Source organism: Pristiophorus japonicus, chromosome 6 (genome assembly GCF_044704955.1).
Source record: "Pristiophorus japonicus isolate sPriJap1 chromosome 6, sPriJap1.hap1, whole genome shotgun sequence".
NCBI lineage: Eukaryota > Metazoa > Chordata > Chondrichthyes > Pristiophoridae > Pristiophorus > Pristiophorus japonicus.
Window position 1 is genome coordinate 43383739 of NC_091982.1, and position 26504 is coordinate 43410242.

Below are 26504 nucleotides of genomic sequence, written 5' to 3' on the forward strand. Positions count from 1 at the left end.
GCTCAGTGCCGCTGCAAAACGGGACCGGAGGATCGCGACAGGGCACAGGAGACCACAGCGCCGCCATTCACGTCTCTTCGGGGCGATACCTGGAGCACAAAGGACTGGAAAATCCAGCCCTTAGTGTTTTAGGAGTGAATTTTCTGCTGCTCAAGATGAGGGATCTCAGTCGAGGATAACAAAATCCTCTTTTTTTAGCAACATACACTTTCAGGCGAAATCCAACACAGGCCAAATGCAGAGCAAAATCTCCTCTACTCTTTTCCAACACCTCCTATATCAGTGTAAAATGATCTACATCTTACTGCTCCCTGAGTAAGACGCCCAGTTTTAGTGTCAGTTGGTCTGAAGTAAGGAACATTTGTGCCATGGGCCTATGCTCAACAGGAGGTTGGGTTGCAACTGCCTCAATTCATAAGGAGAAAGAAGAAGCTTTCATGCCATATAAGTTTGGGTTGGATTTGAACTCAGCTCCCAGACATGAAAGGACACCTGCTTCCTCCCATGAAGAAGTGTGCCAAGAATCACTGACTCACTTGGGAGATGCCTTTTTAATAGCATTCTATTTGAGATACATATATGCTTGGTTGTTCAAAATCATGAGGCGTCTGGACAAAGCAGATAGAGAGAAACTGTTCCCATTGGCAGAAGGGTCGAGAACCAGAGGACACAGATTTAAGATGATTGGCCAAAGAACCAAAGGCAACGTAAGAAAAACCTTTTTACGCAGCGAGTAGTTGGGATCTGGAAAGCACTGCCTGAGAGAGTGGTGGAGGTGGACTCAATCTTATCTTTCAAAAGGTAGTTTGATATGTATCTGAAGGAAAAACATTTTCAGGGCTACAGGAAAAGGGCGGGGGAGTGGGACTAGCTGCGAGTCGTCATGGACTCCGAAATGGAGGAATGGAAAGGGAAACACACACACACAGAAAGATAATTACCTACAAAGTCCATAAGTGGAAAACAGGAGATGGTTAAATGGCTGAAGCGAGGTAAACAGGAGGCTTAATGAGAGAAATCAAAGATATTGATCTTAGTGACGCAAAGAATGTGAATAGCTGAGTGGGGGAGGCAAGGCTGGTAGAAATAGGAGCACGAAAAACTGGCAAAGCGGACCCTGATCCGGTGAGAACTAAAAAGCAGCTCGACACCAAGAGAGTGGGCTGCCCTATCAGCATGATGTTTGAACCCAAGCATCAACCCATCCTTCCTGCCTGAAATTAGGGAACTCTGACAATGGGAGGAGAAAGTGGGAGCTATAATTCAGGTCTAATGTTTTTACAGTCAATGGGCCAGAAATTGATGGGGAAAAAATGATGCATTAATGGCGCTCGCCATTATTAGTCAGTAACAAATCCGGCAGTTTGTGGCGAGGAACAGATACACCATGAGTTGCGATTCTCCACAGATTGCTGGACAGTTTGCGGCACTCCGCCGTTAGCTTCGACAAAACCGAAAAATTTACCAACCCCACCCTCTGGAAATTGTTGGATTTATGACATTAATGCAAATTAATCTCGTTGCAACCATTTAGGGCTGGTAATTCACATCGTAAGGACCCTGTTTATGATCCTGACATGACACTCCACCTTGGAGATCCAGAAAAGGAACAATCTAGCTCTGGTGTCTCACTCCAGCAGGGTGTAAATTGTTCCGGATGGTTTTTATCTGTCTTGGCAGTATTTTTGTGTCAGTCTTGCCAGAGGTGGCACAGGGAATTGAAGTGGCAAGTGACAGGGAGCTCAGGGTTACACTTGCAGACGAAGCAGAGGTGCTTGACAAAGCAGTCACCCCATTTGCATTTGGTCTCTCAGTGTACTGGAGACTGCACTGTATGCAATAACAACAGTAGACTAGGTTGCAGGAAGTACACGCAAATTGCTGTCTCACCCAGAAGAGGTGTTTGAGGTCCTGGACAGCAGTATTGGAGGAACCAAGTCCACCTTCTATAACATATAACAGGCAGGTTTGCAGGACTCCAGAGCACTGTTGACGATTCACAAGCCAGCCTGGCTCACCAAAGGGATTTAGAGGGATGGACTTGTCACTGAGGTTGGAATTTCCCAATTGGCTTCGTGGATTGGGTGGTCCTGGTTGGGTAAGCAGGGGCTCAGCTTGCCAGTGCTCTTGTTTGTAGGTGGTGCAGTTCTCATTGATTAAATTTCAACAGAACCTCTGTGCACACCTAGGGGCCTCTAAGCCTTGGCTTGGCAATTGCTCCTAAGGTCTGTAGACTTCGATAACTGGTCACCGTCCCTAATAGAAGTGAGTGTGCACTCCATATCAGGCAAAGAGAAACGCTATCTACGTTTATTTCTCAGAACCTTGGCTAAACATGATAGCAGGTTTCCATACAGCAAACCTCTGTGTGACCAGAAAAAAGCCCCCAACAGTCCTTTTAAGCGTATGCAGCAGTGAGTGTGGAAATGAGACTCTGAAGGACTGAACACATTCACTGGCAAATTATTCTTGACTTCCACAGGAAACCCACAGTTACTGCAAATGCTTGCAAGTTCTCACAGTAATCTACAAACTCGTTTTAAAGACTTGTTGAAAATCTAAGTATAAGTTAATATTATAGAAACTAGTAGAAGCAATTTTGCATTAATGCAAATCATCAGATAAAGGGAACTGATCAACGTTTCCAGCTGTTTCCATTCCGTGTTTAAATCAGCTTGCTGACACTTTGGTCCAAAAGCTGAATTAACTCCGAAAGTGGCTGACAGTCTGGAATGCACGATTCTCCATTAATATATCAAGGCACTATGCCAATGGGCAAATAAGACAATCTGATTTTTGTAACACAGTGGGGCTGAAATTGCCCTCCAAACGAGTCGCACCTACCGTTTTCGAAGGGTTCCATCCAGAGGGACGGACAATCCAGAGAAATTCAGGTCCTGGTGTTTTTTTTTGAGTGGGGCGGAATTGGTCTCACCATCGGGACGGAAGTGAGGTCGCGTCGGAGTGGCCGATGCTCCAAGTTATCAGCTGGCCCCCTGGAAAGAGGACCTCACTTCTCCTATTGACCTCCTGCATCAAGGCCTTCAGTGCTGCATCAGAGAACCTTGGTGCATGTTCTCTCCCTTGTTATGCCATCATGATTTGAGCTTTTCCTCAGCCAGTTGAATGTTGATCTGCAAGCAGAATGCACCTCTCCTTTAAGAGGTGCAGACTACCTTTAAGTAGTGCAGGCTAAGTTTCATTGGTGCTAGCCTCGCACGAACTTGAGCCCCCTTCTGAGCATTCAGCCACTCTGCAGCGTGCTTAGCGCTGGTCTGAATGCCACAATCTTGTAAATGAGCAGGCAGCACAAAGTTCGCTGGTTGTTAGTGCATCACGATCCCTGCGCCCATTTTGGGAAGCAAATCAATTTCTAGGCCAACCTTTTCTCGTCTTTTGTTCCAGTTTGGACTTCGAAGTAACAAAGGTCTGTTTGGGAGTCCCATATCATGACTTCTTTCGTGAATCTCTGCTTACGGCTGTTGGAAAACCTCTGTGAATATCCAATTTCATGTGAACCGTTTTGGTCACTGATGCAAGTTAAGAGAATAATCAAAATTTCAAGATATTTATTATTTAGAAATTGGTGTAAAGTACTGTTGAGAAATGCAATTTTTTTTTAATGCTATCGAACTAAATTTACTGCTTTTGTTGTTGTTTCTGTTTGATATTATTTCATAAACCTGATTCAGGATTTCAAGGTGGAAGTGACCAGTGGGGAGCAGTGCATGCAGGGAGCACAGAGGCTGCACAGCCCATGGTTTTCTGTCCATTCAATTTAATTGGCTGTGACTGCAACTTCCTGCAGTAAACCCTCTGTAAATGCTGCCCCCTGCTGGGAGCATAGAATTGACCCTATACTGTCAACCTTTAAGGGATCAAGGACTTATTTTGGTAATCTGCATTATTTCAAACATACATATTGATGGTAAATGAGCACACTATCTCGACATTCATTCGTTCTTTCTTCTTTTCTTCCTTTCATTCTTTTTTTCTTTCTTTCACTGTTTCTTTCTTTCAGACTGCACTGAAACACAGTGACTAGCTTTATGGCAGACAGAAAGCAGGAAACTATAGACTAGTTAGCCTAACATCTGTCATTGAGAAAATGCTGGAGTCCAATATTAAGGAAACAGTAATAGGACATTTGGAAAGGCATGATTCCATCACGCAGAGTCAACATGGTTTTATGAAAGGGAAATCATGTTTGACAAATTTGCTGGAGTTCTTTGAGGATGTAATGAGCTGGGTGGATAAGGGGGAACCAGTGGATGTGGTGTATTTGGATTTACAGAAGGCATTCGATAAGGTACCACATAAAAGGTTACTGCACAAGATAAAAGTTCATGGGGTTGGGGGTAATATATTAGCATGGATAGAGGATTGGTTAACTAACAGAAAACGGAGAGTCGGGATAAATGGATAATTTTCAGGTTGGCAAACAGTAACCAGTGGGGTGCCGCAGGGATCAATGCTGGGGCCTCAAATATTTACAATCTATATTAATGACTTGGATGAAGGGACCGAGTGTAATGTAGCCAAGTTTGCTGATGATATAAAGATGGGTGGGAAAGCAAATTATGAGGAGGACACAAAAAATCTGCAAAGGGATATAGACAGGCTAAGTGAGTGGGCAAAAATTTGGCAGATGGAGTATAATGTAGATAAATGTGAGGTTACCCACTTTGGCAGAAAAAATAGAAAAGCAAATTATAATTTAAATGGAGAAAAATTGCAAAGTACTGCAGTACAGAGGGACCTGGGGGTCCTTGTGCATGAAACACAAAAAGTGAGTATGCAGGTAAAGCAAGTAATCAGGAAGGCAAATGGAATGTTGGCCTTTATTGCAAGGGGAATAGAGTATAAAAGCAGAGAAGTCCTGCTACAACTGTCAGGGTATAGGCAAGGCCACACCTGGAGTACTGCATACAGTTTTGGTCTCCGTATTTAAGGAAGGATATACTTGCATTGGAGGCTGTTCAGAGAAGGTTCACTAGGCTGATTCTGGAGATGAGGGGGTTGACTTATGATGATAGGTTGAGCAAGTGGGCCTCTACTCATTGGAGTTCAGAAGAATGAGAGGTGATCTTATCAAAACAGATAAGATCACGGGGCTGAAATTGCGGTCAGAGGCTTCCTGCGGGTGGTTGCCTCAGAAATGAAAAATTTCTACGCATGTACCTGGTGGTCCCGGAGGAGTGTGGGATTCTGTTGGGGAGGCGTTGTCTTCCCGTGCTGCAAAGCGCGCTCCCGTCCTCCAGGTTCCCACGCAGGAGGTGCAGTCACGTGTGACTATTTAACCAATCAGATACAGTATTCTCAATTAATTGCAGTAGGAACACCGTATCTACAAGTTCTCATTGCTATTAATTGAGAAAAAAAACAAATACAATAACAACAAATAAAAAATAAAAAACACTCCTCACATAATTAAAATTAATTGAAATTAAAGTTAATAAATATCTTAGAGAAACATTTTTTTTGAGTTTTTAAAAAGTTTTTTAAATTTTGGTTAAAAAATACATTTAATGTAGTGGGCAGGGTTTTAAAAAATAAAATGTGTTTTTTTAATTTAATGTTATTATATTTTTGTATGTTTTTAAACTCTTATGCCTGTAAAAGTAAGCTATGCACCTGCTTTTATCAAACGCAAGAGTTTTGAGGACATTTACTGGGCAAGATTTGGGTGAATCCTGCAATCTTGCCCGTGCAAATGTCCTCGCTCCCGAAATGCGTTGGATCTGTCAAGCTGGAGCTCGACAGATTAGAAAAGCCAGTTTTCGGCGCATGCTCATTGTGTGCTTAAAACCGGCTTTTACGATGCCTTCCGGGTCCGTACACATTCCGTACGGACCCGGGGAGGCCGGAATTTCCAGACCCATGGGAGGGCTAGACAAGGTGGAATCAGAGAGGATATTTCCATTCATAGAGGAAACGAAAACTAGGGGGTATTGTCTCAGAATAAGGGGCTTCCCATTTAAAACTTAGATGAGGAGAAATGTCTTCTCTCAGAGGATTGGAAACCTATGTAATTCTCTGCCCCAGTGGAGACTGGGTCATTGGGTGTAGTTAAGGCGGAGATAGACAGATTTTTGAGCGATAGAGGAATAACAGGTTATGGGGAGCGGGCAGGGAAGTGGAGCTGAGTCAATGATCAGATCAGCCATGATCTTATTGAATGGCGGAGCAGGCTCGAGGATCCCGGTGGCCTACTCCTGCTCCTATTTCTTATGTCTTAGATGTTTAATAGTAATTGATGGAGACACATGTATTGACAAAGTTATGGAAACCAGGCAAGGCAGGAACAATTCAACCCCAGTCTCTGGGCACTACATCCAGTACAGTGACTTTTTCAAATTCTCAAACCAGTTATCTTTTTGGTCTCGATTACTTCATGACAAATTTTGAGCAAATGTTTGCTGTAAGCTCATATCTATGAAGAAATAGGCTGCGAATACCTCCAAATTAATTCTACTTAACTCTTAAATGGACGGGTAGGGGGACGATTGAAAGGGAGAGAGAAAGAAAAAGTGAAGTTACCACGGAGAGGAGGAGGAGGAGGCAGTGATCGGAAAATTTTGATTCATCAGAGTTGGAGCCAACCTCACATGCCAGGGATGAAAGGATGCACCACCAGTCTCTTTCGCATGATGATCTTCATCTGTAATTTGAAGTTATCTTTGACCCCAGATAATAAACTGAAGAGTTACATATCTATTCTTTCCATACAGGTATCTAAAACAAGTTTATACATACCGAATCCTACAAGATGAGGAAGGGTTTCTGGCTGTCCAGGTAAGCAGCATGCCCTAGCATGTTCAAAGTACCATATTTCTGCTTCCTATTGTTCTACATTTAGTATTCAGCTCATCCATAATTTAATGTCTGTGTCTATATATATATATATATATATATATGTGTGTGTTTGTTTGTGTGGAGCACGAGGAAATTCAGAGCAGGCCTTTCCCTCTTACATAACTAAATATCACTGGATATATTTGGATACCAACAAAGTAGTTTATTGCAAATAAGAAATGCTAATTATTTGAACAATTGCCATGTAGGGCACAGTGATGATAGTGGCCAAGTATTTCTATCAGAATGAACGTTACTACATGCTTTCAGCCTCCACTTCACATACAGGTCAGGAGATATTTGCATTTTATACACAGCCTTTACAAGACCACCCCACTGGCGATATGGAAAATCCCTGGCATTGTGTTTATCAGTGTTAAATTTCATCTGCAAGGTATAGAAGCAAACAGCACAGAAGGAGGCCATTGAACTCACCATGCTTGTGCTTGTGCTTGTGCTGTCCAATTAGTCCCACTCCCTGCTCTTTCCCTATAGGCTTGCAAATTTTACTTTTTTAACTATATATCCAATTCCCTTTTGAAAGTTGCCTGCTCATTTGCATAATAGATCTGAATTTTCTGCAGGTTTAAATTGAACCCTGTGGGGCCGAAATTGTCCACTACCCAAAACGAGTCGTACCTACCGCTCTTCAAGTGTCCTGGCCGCCCCAATGCATGGGGTGGCCAAACCGGAGAAATTCAGCATCTTGCTTTTTTTTGGGAGCGGGTCGGAAGTGGCTTAACATCGGGGTGGAAGTGGAGGCAGGGCGGAGTGGCTATCAATAGCGGGGCAGAAGTGGGGGCGGGGTGGAGTGGCTATCAATAGCGGGGCAGAAGTGGGGGCGGGGTGGAGTAGCTGACACTGCCAGTCATCAGTGCCGCGCTGATGACGTCATCACGCAGGCGTCTCACAACATCGTTCCCCATCAGTTAAAGGTTAGGGCCGCTGTGAACTCTGAAGCCACTTTAGTGGCAAACACTGGGCCACCAGGGAGGGCTTCGGCCGGGCCAGCGGCCTGGCACCCAAGAGGGGGCGCCAGGTGGCCTGTTGGCGGCCCGACCGAACCCGCGGCCATAATTGTCAGCCGGACCTGGCAGTCGGCCGAAAAAAAAATATCATGGAGTCACCGGCAGCACCACCTCCCCTTTAAAGGCAGCCATGCCGCCAAGCCACAGAGAGTGTGCCGACAGCAAAGCTGTTGGGGGCACCGACTGGCGACAGGGCAATTTCCCGAGGGGCAATTCCGGGAAGGGGTTGTCGCCGGTCGGTAAGGGGTTGGCGTGTGCACGCCACAGCGGGAAAACGGGCAGAGAGATCCCCTACACCACTCCAAACCTGAGGAAGGGCAATTTAAAAAATGGCGGCCCCCTCCATGGAGACTCGGCAGGCATTCCACACCGACCTGTGGCCGCCGCTTTCAGGCAGCCATGTGACTTATAGAAAGGGGCAATTTTGGCCCCTGTGTCTCTATTGTTTTCCCCATTTTAGTGCCTTCGGTGTCCAGGTCATTTATATAGATAATAAGCAACAGCAATCCATGCACTGGTCCCTGTGATACTCTGGTTAACAATTCCCCCCAATCTGACATTACACCTGTCATGAATATTCTTTTTTCCTGGTTGTTAACCAGGTTCCTAGCCAGTCCAATGCCCAACCCTGATTTATTTCCGCTTATACATAAAAGATTTCCTCATGGGAAACTTTGTCCAGAGCTTTCTGATAACTTGTGTGCCATATATGGGACAGGTGCCGGTCCCACCCACCCACACTGTCATAATGGGAAGATCTCAACGAACATTAATAATGTCACAAGCACGTAAAAATAATGACACAATTTTGAATACAAGTCAGTAAATTTTAATGTGAAATGGATTAGTTTATGCTTGAAATGCCTTTGCATAGGTCTGCCCTCCATTGGTTAAAATAAAAATTGTAAGACGGGCTGCCGATTTGTTTTCACCCGTTTTTTGTAAACTCCCAAGCCCATTTTCACCTCATTGTGAAAGTTGCGATGTTCGTTATGCTCCTGTGGAATTATTGTCCCCATAGCATGCTGTAGCAACTAGGCAGAAAAGTTTCAGGTAACAATTAGTTGGATCGTCAGGCATTGAAGATATTTGATGCAAAAATTGGCTGTGTGGTTGATAATGAAGAAGAAAGCTGTAGCCTGCAGGAAGATATCAATGAACTGGTCAGGTGGGCAGAAGAGTAGCAAATAGAATTCAATCCGGAGAAGCTAAATCAAGCGTTAGAGCACTAAAGAGAGTGAGAGAGGCGGTATCGGCAAAGCACTGAGCAATGTTCGGGGCAGCACTGTTGTCTGTACAGGCTCCTGCCCTCCCTTAAAAGGAAGGGGCTAATGCTGGAGTGACTGAGTTGTCCTGCTGTCTGTGTTGGGCTATGTGCAGAGCAGCTCCAAGTGCTCCAAGAGAGTGCAGGGCTGAGAAAGCGCGGGCTCCAAAAAAAGCAAAATACACCACACTGGGGACACAATTATATTTCACCCGACCTGATCACCACTGCCTTTAATTAGTGCTCCCCAAATGGCCAGCCAAGGTGACAAAGCCTCCTGCAACTGACGCTGTTGATACCCAGCGATGCTGCAGGGGTCAGAAGCGAATATTACATCCGGGGCAGTAACGGGGCGCTGCGCACCGGATGACAACACGATCTCTGGGGCGAAAGACAGCGAGGCGGCAAGTGTTAGCGCCAGTGCAAAACCACCAGGGAAGTTCGCAGGCATTGGTGAATTTGTCGCATCCAGTCGGTAACCACTTAGCGCCTCATTACCGCCCCCCGCAGGTGTTAACGGGAGGCGCAAAGCAACAGAATTTCTCCTCCAGTGTTTTTTTCAGCAGTTTAAGCCATTACTATTCTGTACCAATGGGGTAAGATTGTTTTTTCGAGTTTCAGAGGGGGGCCTGGTGTTTGCACTGTGCTCCGAGTGGGATGTTTGAGAGCTGTTTTATGCTGATCTCAGGATTGTTTCTGGAGTCAATGGCCAGGGTTTTCCAATTCACCACTCATCAGCTTGTGATTTTCAACCTGCTCACTTTAATTGGTGTAAATTTGTGGGCAAGCAAGGGCAGAGATGGAAATTCCCATCCAGTCTGTCGGTCAGTCAGTCAGTCAGCCACGTCAGACGATGGCAAATGACCATCTGTTCAGACGCTGATCATTGGAGTCTTGACAGAGGGTAAAGCCTTCCTGGACAGTGCCGCACCACCAAAGGCTTCAACAAGAGTTATTTCTTAAGCATTGGTTTAATCCAGGCTCACAGTCAACTTAGCATAGAGAACTCAATTGAGACTTTTTTGATTATATGGCATAGTATCACACCACACAGTGCGTTTGTCCATTAATTCACGGACGCGTTTATTTTTAACCCTTAAAAGCTCTGATTGGGTTCCCTTGATCATGAGGCCTGATTGCTGATTAGTCCCCTTGGAGGATAAGACACACCCAGCAGTTTCTCTCGAATGTGTAATTAGAACCGCCCTGTCTATGTAATCAGTGGCTTTGCAAAGTGTCATTCGAGCCATTCTGACTGCCGACTCCAGACAGAAGAGAGCTTACATGGAGCAGACAGGGCTTACTCTCACAGGTTAAGACCTTCTGCCACCCCCTAATCCCTCGACCGGATCGAGCGCGTGTGCGCAAGAAGGGGGCGGCATCCAAGTCGCGCATGCGCAGGACACAAAAATGTTGTTGCAGATAATCACTCTGTTCATTCACCAAGAAATTCCTTCCTTAAAGGAATACTGTTCTTCAAAATGTTTAGAGTTATTTTAATCTAATCTGTCATACAATTATCTTAAACAGTTCAAAAAAACTGAAAGGGAGAAAGTCTGAAGCCTAAGTCTGGTTCATAGCTTTCTGAGTTGTTCTTCATATAAATTTAGTTAAGGAGTATAGATCATACTGCATTAACATGATGTTTATTCACATTCTTGAAGTACCAGCTAAACTTATTGAAGTGCTGTTTGTCGTGTTAAAGCTGAGAACAGATTATCAGCATGTGTGTTTTTGGTTGCATGATTTAGCCTATCTTGGCCAAGTAAGGAGTTTTTAATGTTTCCACGTACAGTTTTAATACAACCCATGTGATATCTATTTCACTTAAGAAGCCTCGATTAATGTTCATTTCTACTATTTAACTCGTGGCAGATCAAAACTTGCACCAAGCTATGGCCAACATTCGAACTAAATCAACGTCAAACATTCTAAGCGCTAAACTAATCCCCAATGGAGACAGTAAGCTCACGTTAGATTTTCTAGCACCCAAAAATATTATTTTGGATAACAATCTTAGAAGAGTACAAACTGGATGTATGCTTCAGCAAACCTTCACCTCCCACCCTCAGCCGACCTTCAGTTTTTGAACTGCTTAAGATAATTGGATGATAGGTAAGAGTTAACTAATTTCAAACATTTCAAAGAATGATCTTCCTTTAAGGAAGATAAATGTTCTGCTCCCCCAGCAGTGTAATGGGTACATTCACTATGTTGGGTGGTACTATGCCAAATCCATTCCGTGCCTGGGATGAGTTCATAGAATCAAAGAATCGTAGAATGGTGGCAGCACGGGAGAAGGCCATTCGGCCTGTCGGGCTCTCAGCTAGTCCCATTTCCCCTGCCCTTTCCCCGTAGCCCTACAATTACTGCCCTTGGGAGGGGCAGCAGGTACGGCACTGGATTTGACCTTCGTGCCCCTGAGCTGGGGAACAGAAAAACCTACAGCCAGTTAACCACCAAATTGTTCCTACTGGGCTGGGATGTGTGCATGTCGGGGTGTCAGGTGACAGCTGGCCTGCGCTCGGCTGTCAGACTCGCCACAGTCTGATAGCTGGACGGATGCTTAATGTGGAGTCTCACACATGAAGAATGGGCAAAGTATCACAGGGCTGCCGGCATCTGTGAAACGGTAACCCAACAAAAAGCGAGCCCCTACAGGAGAAATAGAAAGAATCATTTTGTACAAAGATAAGTTTTCTTCTCCTACTTTAAAGCCTAACTGGCAAATTCCTCTCTTTCACACATTCTTTCTCAGGCTGTTTATAGCTCAGCATAATGTCAGCCACCCCACAACATGGCACTCCAACCCTTAGTTTGGAATTTAGGGCGGGATTTTTGATTCTGCTCATTTCGGGGCGGTAATGGCGGCGAGGCGGTAAAGTTTGCACCCGGCAACAGTTTCCGCCACAGTCAGCAAAATTCGTCAGCTGGGCCCTGAGTGAGGGGCGGAGCGCTAAGAGAGGCTTTCACACCTCTCTTAGGGCGCTAGGCCAGCTGAGAATGTGAAAATCCCAAGCTAAACAGCCGGCCTCGGAGCGCCATAAGAGAGGCTTTGGGGGGGGACTGAAAAAAAAACAAACAAAAACATTTCCAATAAATAACCCACGCCACCACAACATAAATCACTAAAACAATCACACTTACCGGAGGTGGACATTACTTACCTCACTGTGGCTGCTACAGTTCAGACTGCCCGCTTTCACAGGCAGTCCCAGCACGGCGCTCTGCGGAGCACTAAGAGTTGGGCGGCAGTGAAAAATCAAGCCGGTGTTGCAACCAGGGGCATTGCACACCGGCTCGCCTTTTCCGGGTGGTAATGCTCCGCTCCCCGTCGAAACCGGCACCGAATGTCTCGGCGGGGTGCTGGAAGCTAGCCGCCTGCCCGGAAATGCTTACCGCCATCATTGCCAGCCCTCCGGGGCACGAACAGGGGCTGAAAATCCAGGCCCAAATGTTTTATTTTTGCTCTAACTGTTTAAAATAAATAAATGCTTGTTCATCACAGTCTTCAATTTAATCCATTCACGTGCCGTTATGGTACTGTCTCCACTGCAGTTGCAGATTGGGACAGATGCCAGTAACACAGCTGTGTTGAGTGGGTTGAGGCCATATAACAAGTGACAGCCCAGTGGCACCATGAAGAGAGCAAATTAACCACACGGCATTTATTCTGTGAAACCCATTTGACTTTAATTATAGTCCTATCTATCTCCAGAAAACTTATGGGCAAGTTCTGTATATGTTTAGTTAGCGAGGGCTTCTATAACTGTAATTAAAAAATGCGGGAAGTGCTCAGCAGGTCAGACAGCATCTATAGAAAGAGAAACAGGGTTAACATTTCAGGTCGATGACCTTTGCACAACTTTAGTTTCTTTCTGAACTCTATATTTTGCTCAAATTTGCATCATATGGTATGTACATAAGGAACACTTTCTAACATTTGTACTCAATGTTAGCTGAAAGCACCCCAGGTCAGGTGTAATAAAGACTAGATACAGATTAAAGTTTCTATACTGTGCAGTCAAGCAGTCTTATGTCAAGTGCAATATTGATCAGAAGCAGATTAATTCTCTCTCTGCGTCGCTCTATCAAGCACTCCCAGCATGAGTTAGGTGCTGAGTAAATCTCCCTGTACTCTACACCAATAATACATCCTGACTCCTTCTTCAGAAGAGCACGACCTGCTAAATCAGATTGATACTTATATATAACCCCATCGGCCATATTGTGGTTTATCTGAATGAGACTGTCAATGTAATACCAAAGTGCAGATTGTTTTGTGCCTCTACCCATGGCTACTATGAAATGTTTAGGACTTTTACGGGCAGTAGCGAGAGGACAGTTACATCTCGTCGCCGTGGGTCTGATTCAAACTCTGATCCCAGAAGTGTGAAAGGATACAGCTCGAACTCCTACAAAAGCAAAATACTGCAGATGCTGGAATCTGAAATAAAAACAGAAAATGCTGGAAATCTCAGCAGGTTAGGCAGCATCTGTGGAGAGAAACAGAGTTAATGGTTCAGGTCTGTGACCCTTCGTCAGAACTGGAAACATTTGAGATGTAACAGATTCTTAAGGAAGTGCAGGGGACAGTGAGAGGGGGAAGAAAGAACAAAAGGGAAGGTCTGTGATAGGGTGGCAGGCAGGAGAGATTAGAGAGACAAAAGGAATGATGGGCAAAAATGAGATGGTAATGGGACTAGTTAGGAAACAAAAGATGGGGTGTGAATAGCGGAACCATCACCAGTTGCCATGGGAAAAAGAAAAAATAAAAAGGGAGGGGGAGGGTTGAAAAAAAAGAGGGAGGAAAGGGAAAGCTCTAACACCTTGTCATCTGCCATTTTCCCTTAAAAATGTATGCATTCATTTTAAATTGAGTTTTTTTTTCATGTTTAATGCCCATTGTCTGCCTTTTCAGAGCAATAGTTCTGTCTTTTCAGCAATAACAATGCAGTTACTTGAATGACGCAATTCCTCACAAAGTAGCAAGAGTTGTTGTTGCACAAGCGAGTGTACAATGGAAGAACCCGAGCCAAGTCCACAGTGCTGGATCTACTTCCTGCAAATGCAGACAGAAAATGTCAACAGGGCAACATTGCCCATTGTTGGCTTTAACTAGGATTTATAAAAATAAGTGCTCATTTTTACTTAAATGGAAGAGGAATATTCCTGAAACAATGGCATCCACCGATGTCTGCGTAAAAAATATTTGTTGTTTCTTTAGGAAAATTTCAAATTTCCTAGCCCAGTGAAATCTGCCACTGCAGGTCTCCTTCTCTCCAGGGGAAATCCTATAATGGCCCTGAATTTGCGGTCAGCAGTGAAGTGAAGGCGCTCGCCGCTGGCCCCGAAGTACGTTTTGTACAAGGATCTCGTGATCACTGTGTCGAGAACTTCAGGTTTTCTGACCTTCAATTCAAATCTACAGAATTTAATGGAGATTCCCTTGCTTGAACTGCTGTGACGTCAAAGTTCCTCATAGGGTTGAAGGTGTGGAATTTGATAGGAGGAGGATGAGACAGGGGAAGAGATCAGTTTTAAGGAGGCTTATGAAAGCAGGGAGAGAGATAGTAAGGCAAAGTGATTTTGGAAGAGAATTTGAAAGAACAGGGCTGCAATGACCCAATGATTGGTTTCTGATGGTGAAAAGGAGGGAGCAGAGAACACGCACTTTGCAGAGTTTGAGGAATGGCAAGTGGAGGTTAGTACACATAACTCCAAAATATTTCCCAGATAGGGTGGAGAGAGGCCATGGAGGGATTTGAAAAGAAGGATGAGAATGTTGAAATAAATTCACTGGGAGCCAAGGGAACTTGGCAAATGTAAGAATGATGGGTCTGCAGGACTTTGTGTGGCAGATAACTCAACTAGCACTATTCCAGATTAGCTAAATATTGTGAAAGATGGAGGTGGGGAAGCTGGTGAGGAGAACACATTTGGAAATCATCCCTTGAGGTGGAAATGGGATTGTGAGTTACAGGATAACTGCAGAAAGGGATAATCTATTGCTGTGTGGAATAAGTGGGTTGCTGAATTTGACCATGAAATGCAATGGGGACAGGCAGCGAGCAACTTGCTAGAACCATTCCTTACAAGATTAAATTAGTTATATGGATTTGATAGAGTAGTTAGTCTATGGTCAATGGAAGGGTTGGGCCTATCTGATTTTATGCTTTCTTACATTAAGGGAAAGGTTCTTTGAAATAGTAACAAAAATCTGTGTAGCTGCTTTTGGCTTTTAATAGATGGAGGTTCAAAATATTATCTTCTGGCCAGGGATAATCTTGGCAAGGTAAGAAAAATATTTAAAAGTTAGGGAGGAGAAATTGCCCCGCACCCCGATTGGGGCGGTAACCTGCTTGGGGCGGTAATTTCTGCGCCCAGGGTGGACGTCCCCCATCTGCCGCGGAATTGGCCTAATCGCCCCTCAGAGGAAGTGGAGTGCAATGTCACGCACTCCACTTCCTCTTGGGGCGGGTCCAGTGGCACTAATGGGGCGCGATCGTCAGCGCTGACGTGTTTCAACGCACCTCTCCTTCACTTCAAGGGGAGGGCCGCTGCACACTCTGCCGGGCCTCTGATGGCCTCCACTTGGTCACTAGGCTACCAGGGCAGCGTGGGACTGGGGCTGTGGCCCGACACTCAAGATGGAGTGCCGGGCTACATGATGGCGGCCTGAACCACGCAAGGGGACATGAATTGGAGTCGACCGGTGAGTTGGGAAAGTCGCCAAGATGGCAGCGCTGGGTGATCGCGACCTCCTCTTTACCTTCCGCCCCACGAGCAGATGTCAGCCTGGTTCACGACTCGCGAGGCTGGCGCTGACACCCACTCGCGCCAACCTCGAAAGGCACGGGGCAATATCTGCTGTGGGGTGGAAAGGGGTCGGCGCATGGCGCAAAAGGTTCGTAGTGCACAGCGATGACATCGTCGCCAGTTGTGCGACGGCCCGGGGCACTACCCATGGGCTGCATCGCTGCCATGACAGCGCCTCTGGTAACTCCCGGGCAATTTCCCCCACCCCTGGGCGAAAAGTTTTTCACACCCCGTTAGTGCCCCCCAGAGGTGATAACGGGCATCACAAAAAGGGGCAATTTTGACCCCGGGATGTTTGCGGGAAATATAAAGTATAGAAATGGTTAGAATTGGAAACAACAAGTTAAAATTAGCAATAGCATGGAGAGAGAATGGAAAAGCTGAAGTATAAAGTGAAACGATGGACAGCAAAATGAGCAGAATTAATATTTTAAAAAATATTTTCAATTAAAGTTGTGTTTAATGTGTTTATTTTTGTAGTTTAAGGTATTACAGCACAAAATCTATTCCTGACATGTGAGCAGTTATTTTACTGTAATATTAGTGTTTACTCTCTGCATCACACTTATCAAAGGTGGCTGGTTGCTGGAACTTGCTGCACCCCATAAAGGTCCAATTGTTTCTCCCTGTTTGTTTTATTTTCGCACTTTATAGCATCCCTTGGCCAATCCTTCGGGCAGGCAGACCGGGGAACTCGCCAAAACCTCGGCTTCTGCCGCTCTAAAGCCAGCTGTCAGCTGGTTCCCAAAAGAGAGACAAAGAATTTGCAATTAGGTAGCACCTTATCACATCCTCAGGACATTCCAAAGGATTCCATGACAATGAAATACGTTTGAAGCTCAGTAATTATTATTATCGCTTCTATCCATTGCTGGGAAGATCATGGCCCGCATAGTATTGAACCAACTCATAGCTCGTGTCTTAGAAGTAAATCTTCCAGAAACACAATGTGGCTTTCGACCTGGTCGGAGCACAGTGGACGTGATCTTTGCACTCAGACAAATGCAGGAGAAGTGCATTGAGCAGAACATGGACCTGTACGCTGTATTTATTGACCTCACCAAGGCCTTTGATACTGTCAATAGAGCAGCGCTGTGGTCAATCTTGACAAAACTTGGGTGCCCAAGGAAGTTTGTCCACATCATTGAGCTGTTTCATGACAACATGACAGATGACGGGTGTTAAAAAAACAAGCCTGAAGGCTTTGTGTCTTAATGCAAGGAGTATCCGTAATAAGGTGGATGAATTAACTGTGCAAATAGATGTTAACAGATATGATGTGATTGGGATTACAGAGACGTGGCTCGAGGATGATCAGGGCTGGGAACTCAACATCCAAGGGTATTCAACATTCAGGAAGGATAGAATAAAAGGAAAAGAAGGTGGGGTAGCATTGCTGGTTAAAGAGGAGATTAATGCAATAGTTAGGAAGGACATTAGCTTGGATGATGCGGAATCTATATGGGTAGAGCTGCAGAACACCAAAGGGCAAAAAACGTTAGTGGGAATTGTGTACAGACCTCCAAACAGTAGTAGTGATGTTGGGGAGGGCATCAAACAGGAAATTAGGGGCGCATGCAATAAAATTGCAGCAGTTATCATGGGTGACTTTAATATGCATATAGATTGGGCTAACCAAATTGGAAGCAATACGATGGAGGAGGATTTCCTGGAGTGCATAAGGGATGGTTTTCTAGACCAATATGTTGAGGAACCAACTGGGGGGGGAGGCCATCTTAGACTGGGTGTTGTGTAATGAGAGAGGATTAATTAGCAATCTCATTGTGCGGGGCCCCTTGGGGAAGAGTGACCATAATATGGTGGAATTCTACATTAGGATGGAGAATGAAACAGTTAATTCAGAGACCATGGTCCAGAACTTAAAGAAGGGTAACATTGAAGGTATGAGGCGTGAATTGGCTAGGATAGATTGGCGAATGATACTTAAGGGGTTGACAGTGGATGGGCAATGGCAGACATTGAGAGACCGCATGGATGAACTACAACAATTGTACATCCCTGTCTGGCTTAAAATAAAAAAGGGATGATGGCTCAACCGTGGCTATCAAGGGAAATCAGGGATAGTATTAAAGCCAAGGAAGTGGCATACAAATTGGACAGAAATAACAGCGAAGCCGGGGACTGGGAGAAATTTAGAACTCAGCAGAGGAGGACAAAGGGTTTGATTAGGGCAGGGAAAATGGAGTACGAGAGGAAGCTTGCAGGGAACATTAAAACGGACTGCAAAAGCTTCTATAGATATGTAAAGAGAAAAAGGTTAGTAAAGATAAACGTAGGTCCCCTGCAGTCAGAATCAGGGAAAGTCATAATGGGAAACAAAGAAATGGCAGACCAATTGAACAAGTACTTTGGTTCGGTATTTACTAAGGAGGACACAAACAACCTTCCGGATATAAAAGGGGTCAGAGGGTCTAATAAGAAGGAGGAACTGAGAGAAATCCTTATTAGTCGGGAAATTGTGTTCGGGAAATTGATAGGATTGAAGGCCGATAAATCCCCAGGGCCTGATGGTCTGCATCCCAGAGTACTTAAGGAAGTGGCCTTGGAAATAGCGGATGCATTGACAGTCATTTTCCAACATTCCATCGACTCTGGATCAGTTCCTATGGAGTGGAGGGTAGCCAATGTAACCCCACTTTTTAAAAAAGGAAGGAAGAGAAAACATGGAATTATAGACCGGTCAGCCTGACATCAGTAGTGGGTAAAATGATGGAGTCAATTATTAAGGATGTCATAGCAGCACATTTGGAAAGAGGTGACATGACAGGTCCAAGTCAGCATGGATTTATGAAAGGGAAATCATGCTTGACAAATCTTCTGGAATTTTATGAGGCTGTTTCCAGTAAGTGGACAAGGGAAAACCAGTTGATGTGGTGTATTTGGACTTTCAGAAGGCTTTCGACAAGGTCCCACACAAGAGATTAATGTGCAAAGATAAAGCACATGGGATTGGGGATAGTGTGCTGACGTAGATTGAGAACTGGTTGGCAGTTAGGAAGCAAAGAGTAGGAGTAAATGGGTACTTTTCAGAATGGCAGGCAGTGACTAGTGGGGTACCGCAAGGTTCTGTGCTGGAGCCCCAGCTGTTTACATTGTACATTAATGATTTAGACGAAGGGATTAAATGTAGTATCTCCAAATTTGCGGATGACACTAAGTTGGGTGGCAGTGTGAGCTGCGAGGAGGATGCTATGAGGCTGCAGAGTGACTTGTATAGGTTAGGTGAGTGGGCAAATGCATGGCAGATGAAGTATAATGTGGATAAATGTGAGGTTATCCACTTTGGTGGTAAAAACAGAGAGACAGACTATTATCTGAATGGTGACAGATTAGGAAAAGGGGAGGTGCAACGAGACCTGGGTGTCATGATACATCAGTCATTGAAGGTTGGCATGCAGGTACAGCAGGCGGTTAAGAAAGCAAATGGCATGTTGGCCTTCATAGCGAGGGGATTTGAGTACAGGGGCAGGGAGGTGTTACGACAGTTGTACAGGGCCTTGGTGAGGCCACACCTGGAGTATTGTGTACAGTTTTGGTCTCCTAACTTGAGGAAGGACATTCTTGCTATTGAGGGAGTGCAGCGACGGTTCACCAGACTGATTCCCGGGATGGCGGGCCTGACATATCAAGAAAGACTGGATCAACTTGGCTTGTATTCACTGGAGTTCAGAAGAATGAGAGGGGATCTCATAGAAACGTTTAAAATTCTGACGGGTTTCGACAGGTGAGATGTAGGAAGAATGTTCCCAATATTGGGGAAGTCCAGAACCAGGGGTCACAGTCTAAGGATAAGGGGTAAGCCATTTAGGACCGAGATGAGGAGAAACGTCTTCACCCAGAGAGTGGTGAACCTGTGGAATTCTCGACCACAGAAGTTGTTGAGGCCAATTAAGTAACTATATTCTAAAAGGAGTTTGATGTAGTCCTTACTACTAGGGGGATCAAGGGGTATGGCGAGAATGCAGGAATGGGGTACTGAAGTTGAATGTTCAGCCATGAACTCATTGAATGGCGGTGCAGGCTCGAAGGGCCGCATGGCCTACTCCTGCACTATTTTCTATGTTTCTATGTTTCTATGTGAAGTGCTATCAGGCGGCACAACCACGGTCCCATTTGCCATCTCAAATGGAGTGAAACAAGGTTGTGTACTCACTCCAGTTCTGTTCAACCTATTCTTTACCTGCGTCTTGAACTATGCCATAAAAGACTTGGAGTTTGGGGTCTACCTGAAATCTCGATTAGATGGTTCACTGTTCGACCTCCGCAGCCTTGCTGCAAAGACCAAAGTACGGAAACAACTTATCCTAGAGGCACTCTTTGCTGACGACTGTGCCCTTATGGCACACAAGGAGAGTGACCTACAATTCAAACTCACCAAATTTGCTGAGGCAACAGAATTGTTTGGCCTAACCATCAGCCTTAGTAAAACCGAGGTTCTCTATCAGCCTGCCCCTGTCACCACAGCACCTGCTCCCACAGTCTTCATCGACAGTATCCAACTAAAGTCAGTGGACAGCTTCAAATACCTTGGCAGCACCATATCAAGTGATGGGTCCTTGGACAAGGAGATTGATGCAAGGATCTGTAAAGCCAGCCAGGCACTTGGTCACTTGCGCACTAAGGTGTTGAGTCACCACCACATCCGACTGTCAACTAAACTGTTGGTGTATAGAGCAGTCGTTCTCTCATCTCTCCTTTATGGATGTGAGACCTGGACACCCTACAGGCATCACATCCAAAAGTTAGACGTTTTCCATATGCGCAGTCTCAGATCTATACTCCACATACGCTGGCAAGACCGGGTGTCAAACTTTGAGGTTCTGGAGAGAGCACAATCAACTAGCTTCGAGGTGATGATCATGCGAGCCCAGTTCCGGTGGGCTGGAAATATCGTCCGCATGGATGAGTCAAGGATCCCTTGTCAGCTTCTTCATGGCGAGCTCTGTGAAGGTCAAAAACATCAGGGGCGCCCCCGCAAGTGCTACAAAGATTGCATCAAGGCTAACCTCCAGTACTGTGGCATCCGACCAAAGGACCTCGAGAATACAGCAGCTAATAAAATCCAGTGGCCAACCCTCACGAGGACTGCCTGCCAGACCTTCGAAGAAAGCCGATGTCAATGCCTGCGGGACACTAGAGATAGACGACATCAGGTGGCAGTACTGTGAGCATCGGGCACATCGAACTTCCCTTGTCCGACGTGCAAGAGACTATGTGCATCCAGAATTGGCCTATACAACCACTTGAAGACACATGCCATTGATGATTAGCACATCAGCGTCTTTGTTGGGTACGACAGACTACCAAGAATTATTATTACGCAGGAAAACGTGGCAGCCGTTTGCACACAGCAAGATCCCACAAGTGACTGACCAGTTCATCTGTTTTTGGTGGTGGTGATGGTGATAGAATATTGGTTAGGACAGTATTCATACTCCTTGCTGCTCTTTGAATAGTATCAGAGGATTTTCCCCATGCACTGCCTCTCGGCGACATCATCTGAAAACACAATGTCAGTTTCCTTATGTATACTGATGACATCCAGCTCTACCTCAACATTACTTCTCTCGACCCGTCCACTGCCTTTGATCTCTCATGCTGCTTATCCGACACCCAGTCCGGATCGAGCAGAAATTTCCTCCAACTAAATATTGGTAAGACCGATGACACTGGCTTCAGTCCCCGCCACAAACTCCGTTCCCTAGCCACCGATTCCATCCCTTTCCCTGGCCACTGTCTGAGGCTGAACCAGACCATTAACAACCTTTGCATCCTACTTGACTTTGAGATGAGCTTCCAAACCCATTTCCGCTCCATCACCAAGACAGCCTAGTTCCACTTTTATAACATCGACCGTCTCCACCCCTGCCTCAGCTCATCTGCTGCTGAAACCCTCATCCCTGCCTTTATTACCTCTAGACTGACTATTACAATGTTCTCCTGGCCAGCCTCCTCCTGACCATCCCCGATTTCCAGTGCTCCACTGCTGCCGCCCTTTTCTTCACCTGCCTAGGCCCCAAACTCTAGGCTTCCCTCCCTAAAACTCTCCACCTCTCCCTGCTCCTTAAAACCTACCTCCTTGACCAAGCTTTTGGCCATCTGTCCTAAAACCTCCTTATGTGGCTCGGTGTCAAATTTTGTACTTTAACGCTCCTGTGAAGCGCTTTGGGACGTTTGACTACATTGTTGTTAAAGATGCTATATAAATGCCTGTTATTGTTGTTGTTAAATGCCCAGAATAAGCTGTCCGGGCCTCAGTTCGTTGTTGCCAAAAGATGGCACCTCCCATTATGCTGCACCTAGATTATTACCAACTTAGATTATGTGATGAAGTCCTGAGGGACCAGAACAGCTATAAAGGGTTGGGAGGGAAGGAGGAAGGAAAGATCTTTGCTTTGCTATTCTGCAGATATAAATGGCAAACAGAGACAACTTGGAATCTACTTTTTTTTTTCTTGGCCTCAAGTGCAAAATAGTTTTAGGCTGTATCTTGCATGGCTGCACGCAGAAGTTTGAAGTTTTGCAAAAGCACATAACTAGCTCACATAGTTTTTCACTGATCACGTGCAATATAAACACTAACTGGCTGTGGTTTGGTACAATTTCAATCCTTTCCTGATGTGTCTAGTTGATACATGGTAAGGACTTTCAGTTTATTTCTGAGTTGCAGAATTTTGTTTAAGTGGTATTTTTAGTTGAGCGAATTTGCATTATGCCCAATTGTTTCAGTTTGGGTTTAGCAATGTGTCAAAATGCTATGCCATTTCCTGCCAGAATTCTAGAACACAAACAGCAACTATTCGGGAATAAGAGCAACCATGGGTGCTATTTAAAGTGAACTGAACCTCAGTAATGAAGTCAACCTCTTTATTGAGGCACCATACAGAACTGCCAATGTTTTTCACAAGAACACAAAGATTGGTCCGAAGGTGGAGGATTAAAAGTCTATTGCTTTAGAAATTAAATCATTTTTCTTTTTTAAAACTGTTTTCCCCTCGAGTTTTCTCCCCTCCTCTCCGAAACGTGTTGACTCTCGCTACAAGGTGCAGCTGGCCTCTGGTGCTGATCATTCTTCATATGTGAGCTTAGACAAAGAATCTTGGCAGCATTTATTTTAGTTGCAGACATCTTGCGCATCCTTCCCTCCCCTCATTCCAGCATTGGCAACCATGTTTTCAGTTGCCCATGTTTCCCCAAACCACTCCACCTTTCCACCTCCCTCTCCTCCTTTTAGTCCCTCCTTAAAACCCACCTATTTGTCGAAATTTTTCGTCACCTCTTGTAATAGAAACATAGAAAATAGGTGCAGGAGTAGACCATTCGGCCCTTCGAGCTCGCACTGCCATTCAATGAGTTCATGGCTGAACATGCAACTTCAGTACCCCATTCCTGCTTTCTCGCCATACCCCTTGATCCCCCTAGTAGTAAGGACTACATCTAACTCCTTTTTGAATATATTTAGTGAATTGACCTCAACAACTTTCTGTGGTAGAGAATTCCACAGGTTCACCACTCTCTGGGTGAAGACGTTTTTCCTCATCTCGGTCCTAAATGGCTTACCCCTTATCCTTAGACTGTATCCCCTGGTTCTGGACTTCCGCAACATTGGGAACATTCTTCCTGCATCTAACCTGTCTAAACCCGTCAGAATTTTAAACGTTTCTATGAGATCCCCTCTCATTCTTCTGAACTCCAGTGAATACAAGCCCAGTTGATGCAGTCTTTCTTGATAGGTCAGTCCCACCATCCCGGGAATCAGTCTGGTGAACCTTCGCTGCATTCCCTCAATAGCAAGAATGTCCTTCCTCAAGTTAGGACCAAAACTGTACACAATACTCCAGGTATGGCCTCACCAAGGCCCTGTATAACTGTAGTAACACCTCCCTGCCCCTGTACTCAAATCCCCTCGCTATGAAGGCCAACATGCCATTTGCTTTCTTAACCGCCTGCTGTACCTGTATGCCAACCTTCAATGACTGATGTACCATGACACCCAGGTCTCGTTGCACCTCCCCTTTTCCTAATCTGTCACCATTCAGATAATAGTCTGTCTCTCTGTTTTTACCACCCAAGTGGATAACCTCACATTTATCCACATTATGTTTCATCTGCCATGCATTTGCCCACTCACCTAACCTATCCAAGTCACTCTGCAGCCTCATAGCATTCTCCTCGCAGCTCACACTGCCACCCAACTTAGTGTCATCCGCAAATTTGGAGATACTACATTTAATCCCCTCGTCTAAATCATTAATGTACAATGTAAACAGCTGGGGCCCCAGCACAGAACCTTGCGGTACCCCACTAGTCACTGCCTGCCATTCTGAAAAGTACCCATTTACTCCTACTCTTCGCTTCCTGTCTGACAACCAGTTCTCAATCCACGTCAGCACACTACCCCCAATCCCATGTACTTTAACTTTGCACATTAATCTCTTGTGTGGGACCTTGTCGAAAGCCTTCTGAAAGTCCAAATACACCACATCAACTGGTTCTCCCTTGTCCACTCTACTGGAAACATCCTCAAAAAATTCCAGAAGATTTGTCAAGCATGATTTCCCTATGACATCCTTAATAATTGATTCCATCATTTTACCCACGACCGATGTCAGGCTGACCGGTCTATAATTCTCGGTTTTCTCTCTCCCTCCTTTTTTAAAAAGTGGGGTTACATTGGTTACCCTCCACTCCATAGGAACTGATCCAGAGTCTATGGAATGTTGGAAAATGACTGTCAATGCATCCGTTATTTCCAAGGCCACCTCCTTAAGTACTCTGGGATGCAGACCATCAGGCCCTGGGGATTTATCGACCTTCAATCCCATCAATTTCCCCAACACAATTTCCCGACTAATAAGGATTTCCCTCAGTTCCTCCTTCTTACTAGACCCTCTGACCCCTTTTATATCCGGAAGGTTGTTTGTGTCCTCCTTAGTGAATACCGAACCAAAGTACTTGTCCAATTGGTCTGCCATTTCTTTGTTCCCCGTTATGACTTCCCCTGATTCTGACTGCAGGGGACCTACGTTTATCTTTACTAACCTTGTTCTCTTTACATATCTGTAGAAGCTTTTGCAGTCCGTCTTAATGTTCCCTGCAAGCTTCCTCTCGTACTCTATTTTCCCTGCCCTAATCAAACCCTTTGTCCTCCTCTGCTGAGTTCTAAATTTCTCCCAGTCCCCGGCTTCGCTGTTATTTCTGGCCAATTTGTATGCCACTTCCTTGGCTTTAATACTATCCCTGATTTCCCTTGATAGCCACGGTTGAGCCACCTTCCCTTTTTTATTTTTACGCCAGACAGGGATGTACAATTGTTGTAGTTCATCCATGCGGTCTCTAAATGTCTGCCATTGCCCATCCACTGTCAACCCCTTAAGTATCATTCGCTAATCTATCCTAGCCAATTCACGCCTCATATCTTCAAAGTTACCCTTCTTTAAGTTCTGGACCATGGTCTCTGAATTAACTGTTTCATTCTCCATCCTAATGTAGAATTCCACCATATTATGGTCACTCTTCCCCAAAGGGCCTAGCACAACGACATTGCTAATTAATCCTCTCACATTACACAACACCCACTCGAAGATGGCCTCCCCCCTAGTTGGTTCCTCGACATATTGGTCTAGAAAACCATCCCTTATTTCGATATTTCTTTTTCACCATTCCTGTTTAGGTGTGAGTAAGAACATAAAATCATGTCTGATTTTCTACCTCAACTCCACTTGCCTGCACTATCCCCATATCCCTTGATTCCCTTAATATCCAATATCTATTGAACTCTGTCTTGAATATACTCAACGACTGACCTTCCACAGACTTCTGGGGTAGAGAATTCCAAAGGTTCATCACCCACTAAGTGAAGAAATGAAGAAATGTCTCCTCATGTCAATCTTAAATGGCCAACCCCTTATTGTGAGAACTGTGACCCCTGGTTCTAGACACCCTAGCCAGGGGAAACATCCTCCTTGCATCTACCCTCTCAAGTCCTGTAAGAATTTTGTATGCTTCAATGAGATCACCTCTCATTCTTCTAAATTCTATAGAATATAGATTTAGTTGATTCAATCTCTCCTCAGGACAATCCCTCCAGGAATCAGTCTAGTGAATCCCATAGTAAGTATATCCTCCTTTTTGTAAGGAGACCAAAACTGTACACAAAACTACAGGTATTTAGAACATAACTCTATGCACTGATTTAAAGGCCTCTCCCCTCCCTCCTTATGTAACCTGTTCCAGCCCTACAACCTCCCTGAGCACCAAAATCTCAGTCCCTTTGCCTCTGGCCTCTTGTGCCTCTGCCTGTTTTTGTTCCATCTTTGATGTCTATGCCTTCAGCTATTAGGCCCCATTCTCTGGAATTCCCTCTCTAAATTCCTTGACCTCTCTCTCCTTCTTTGAAACCCTCCTCAAAATCCATGTCATTTTACCAAGCGTTTGGTCATTCTTCACAATAACTCCTTCTTTGGCTTGGCGTGTTCTTTTGTGCTGATGACTCCTCTGTGCAGTGCTGTGGGAAG

The 26504-nt window shown here is 45.0% G+C and overlaps 1 protein-coding gene across 1 annotated transcript in view; it reads left to right on the forward strand.

The window, feature by feature from the left end:
* Positions 1 to 368: 368 nt before the first annotated feature.
* Positions 369 to 26504, forward strand: part of LOC139266104 (phosphatidylinositol 3,4,5-trisphosphate 5-phosphatase 2-like) — a 120505-nt gene continuing 94369 nt past the window's right edge. Inside the window, exons 1-3 of the mRNA XM_070883952.1 lie at positions 369 to 512; positions 731 to 801; positions 6732 to 6795. Of these exons, the coding sequence (XP_070740053.1) occupies positions 369 to 512; positions 731 to 801; positions 6732 to 6795 (279 nt within the window). The remainder of the gene's footprint in view (positions 513 to 730; positions 802 to 6731; positions 6796 to 26504) is intronic.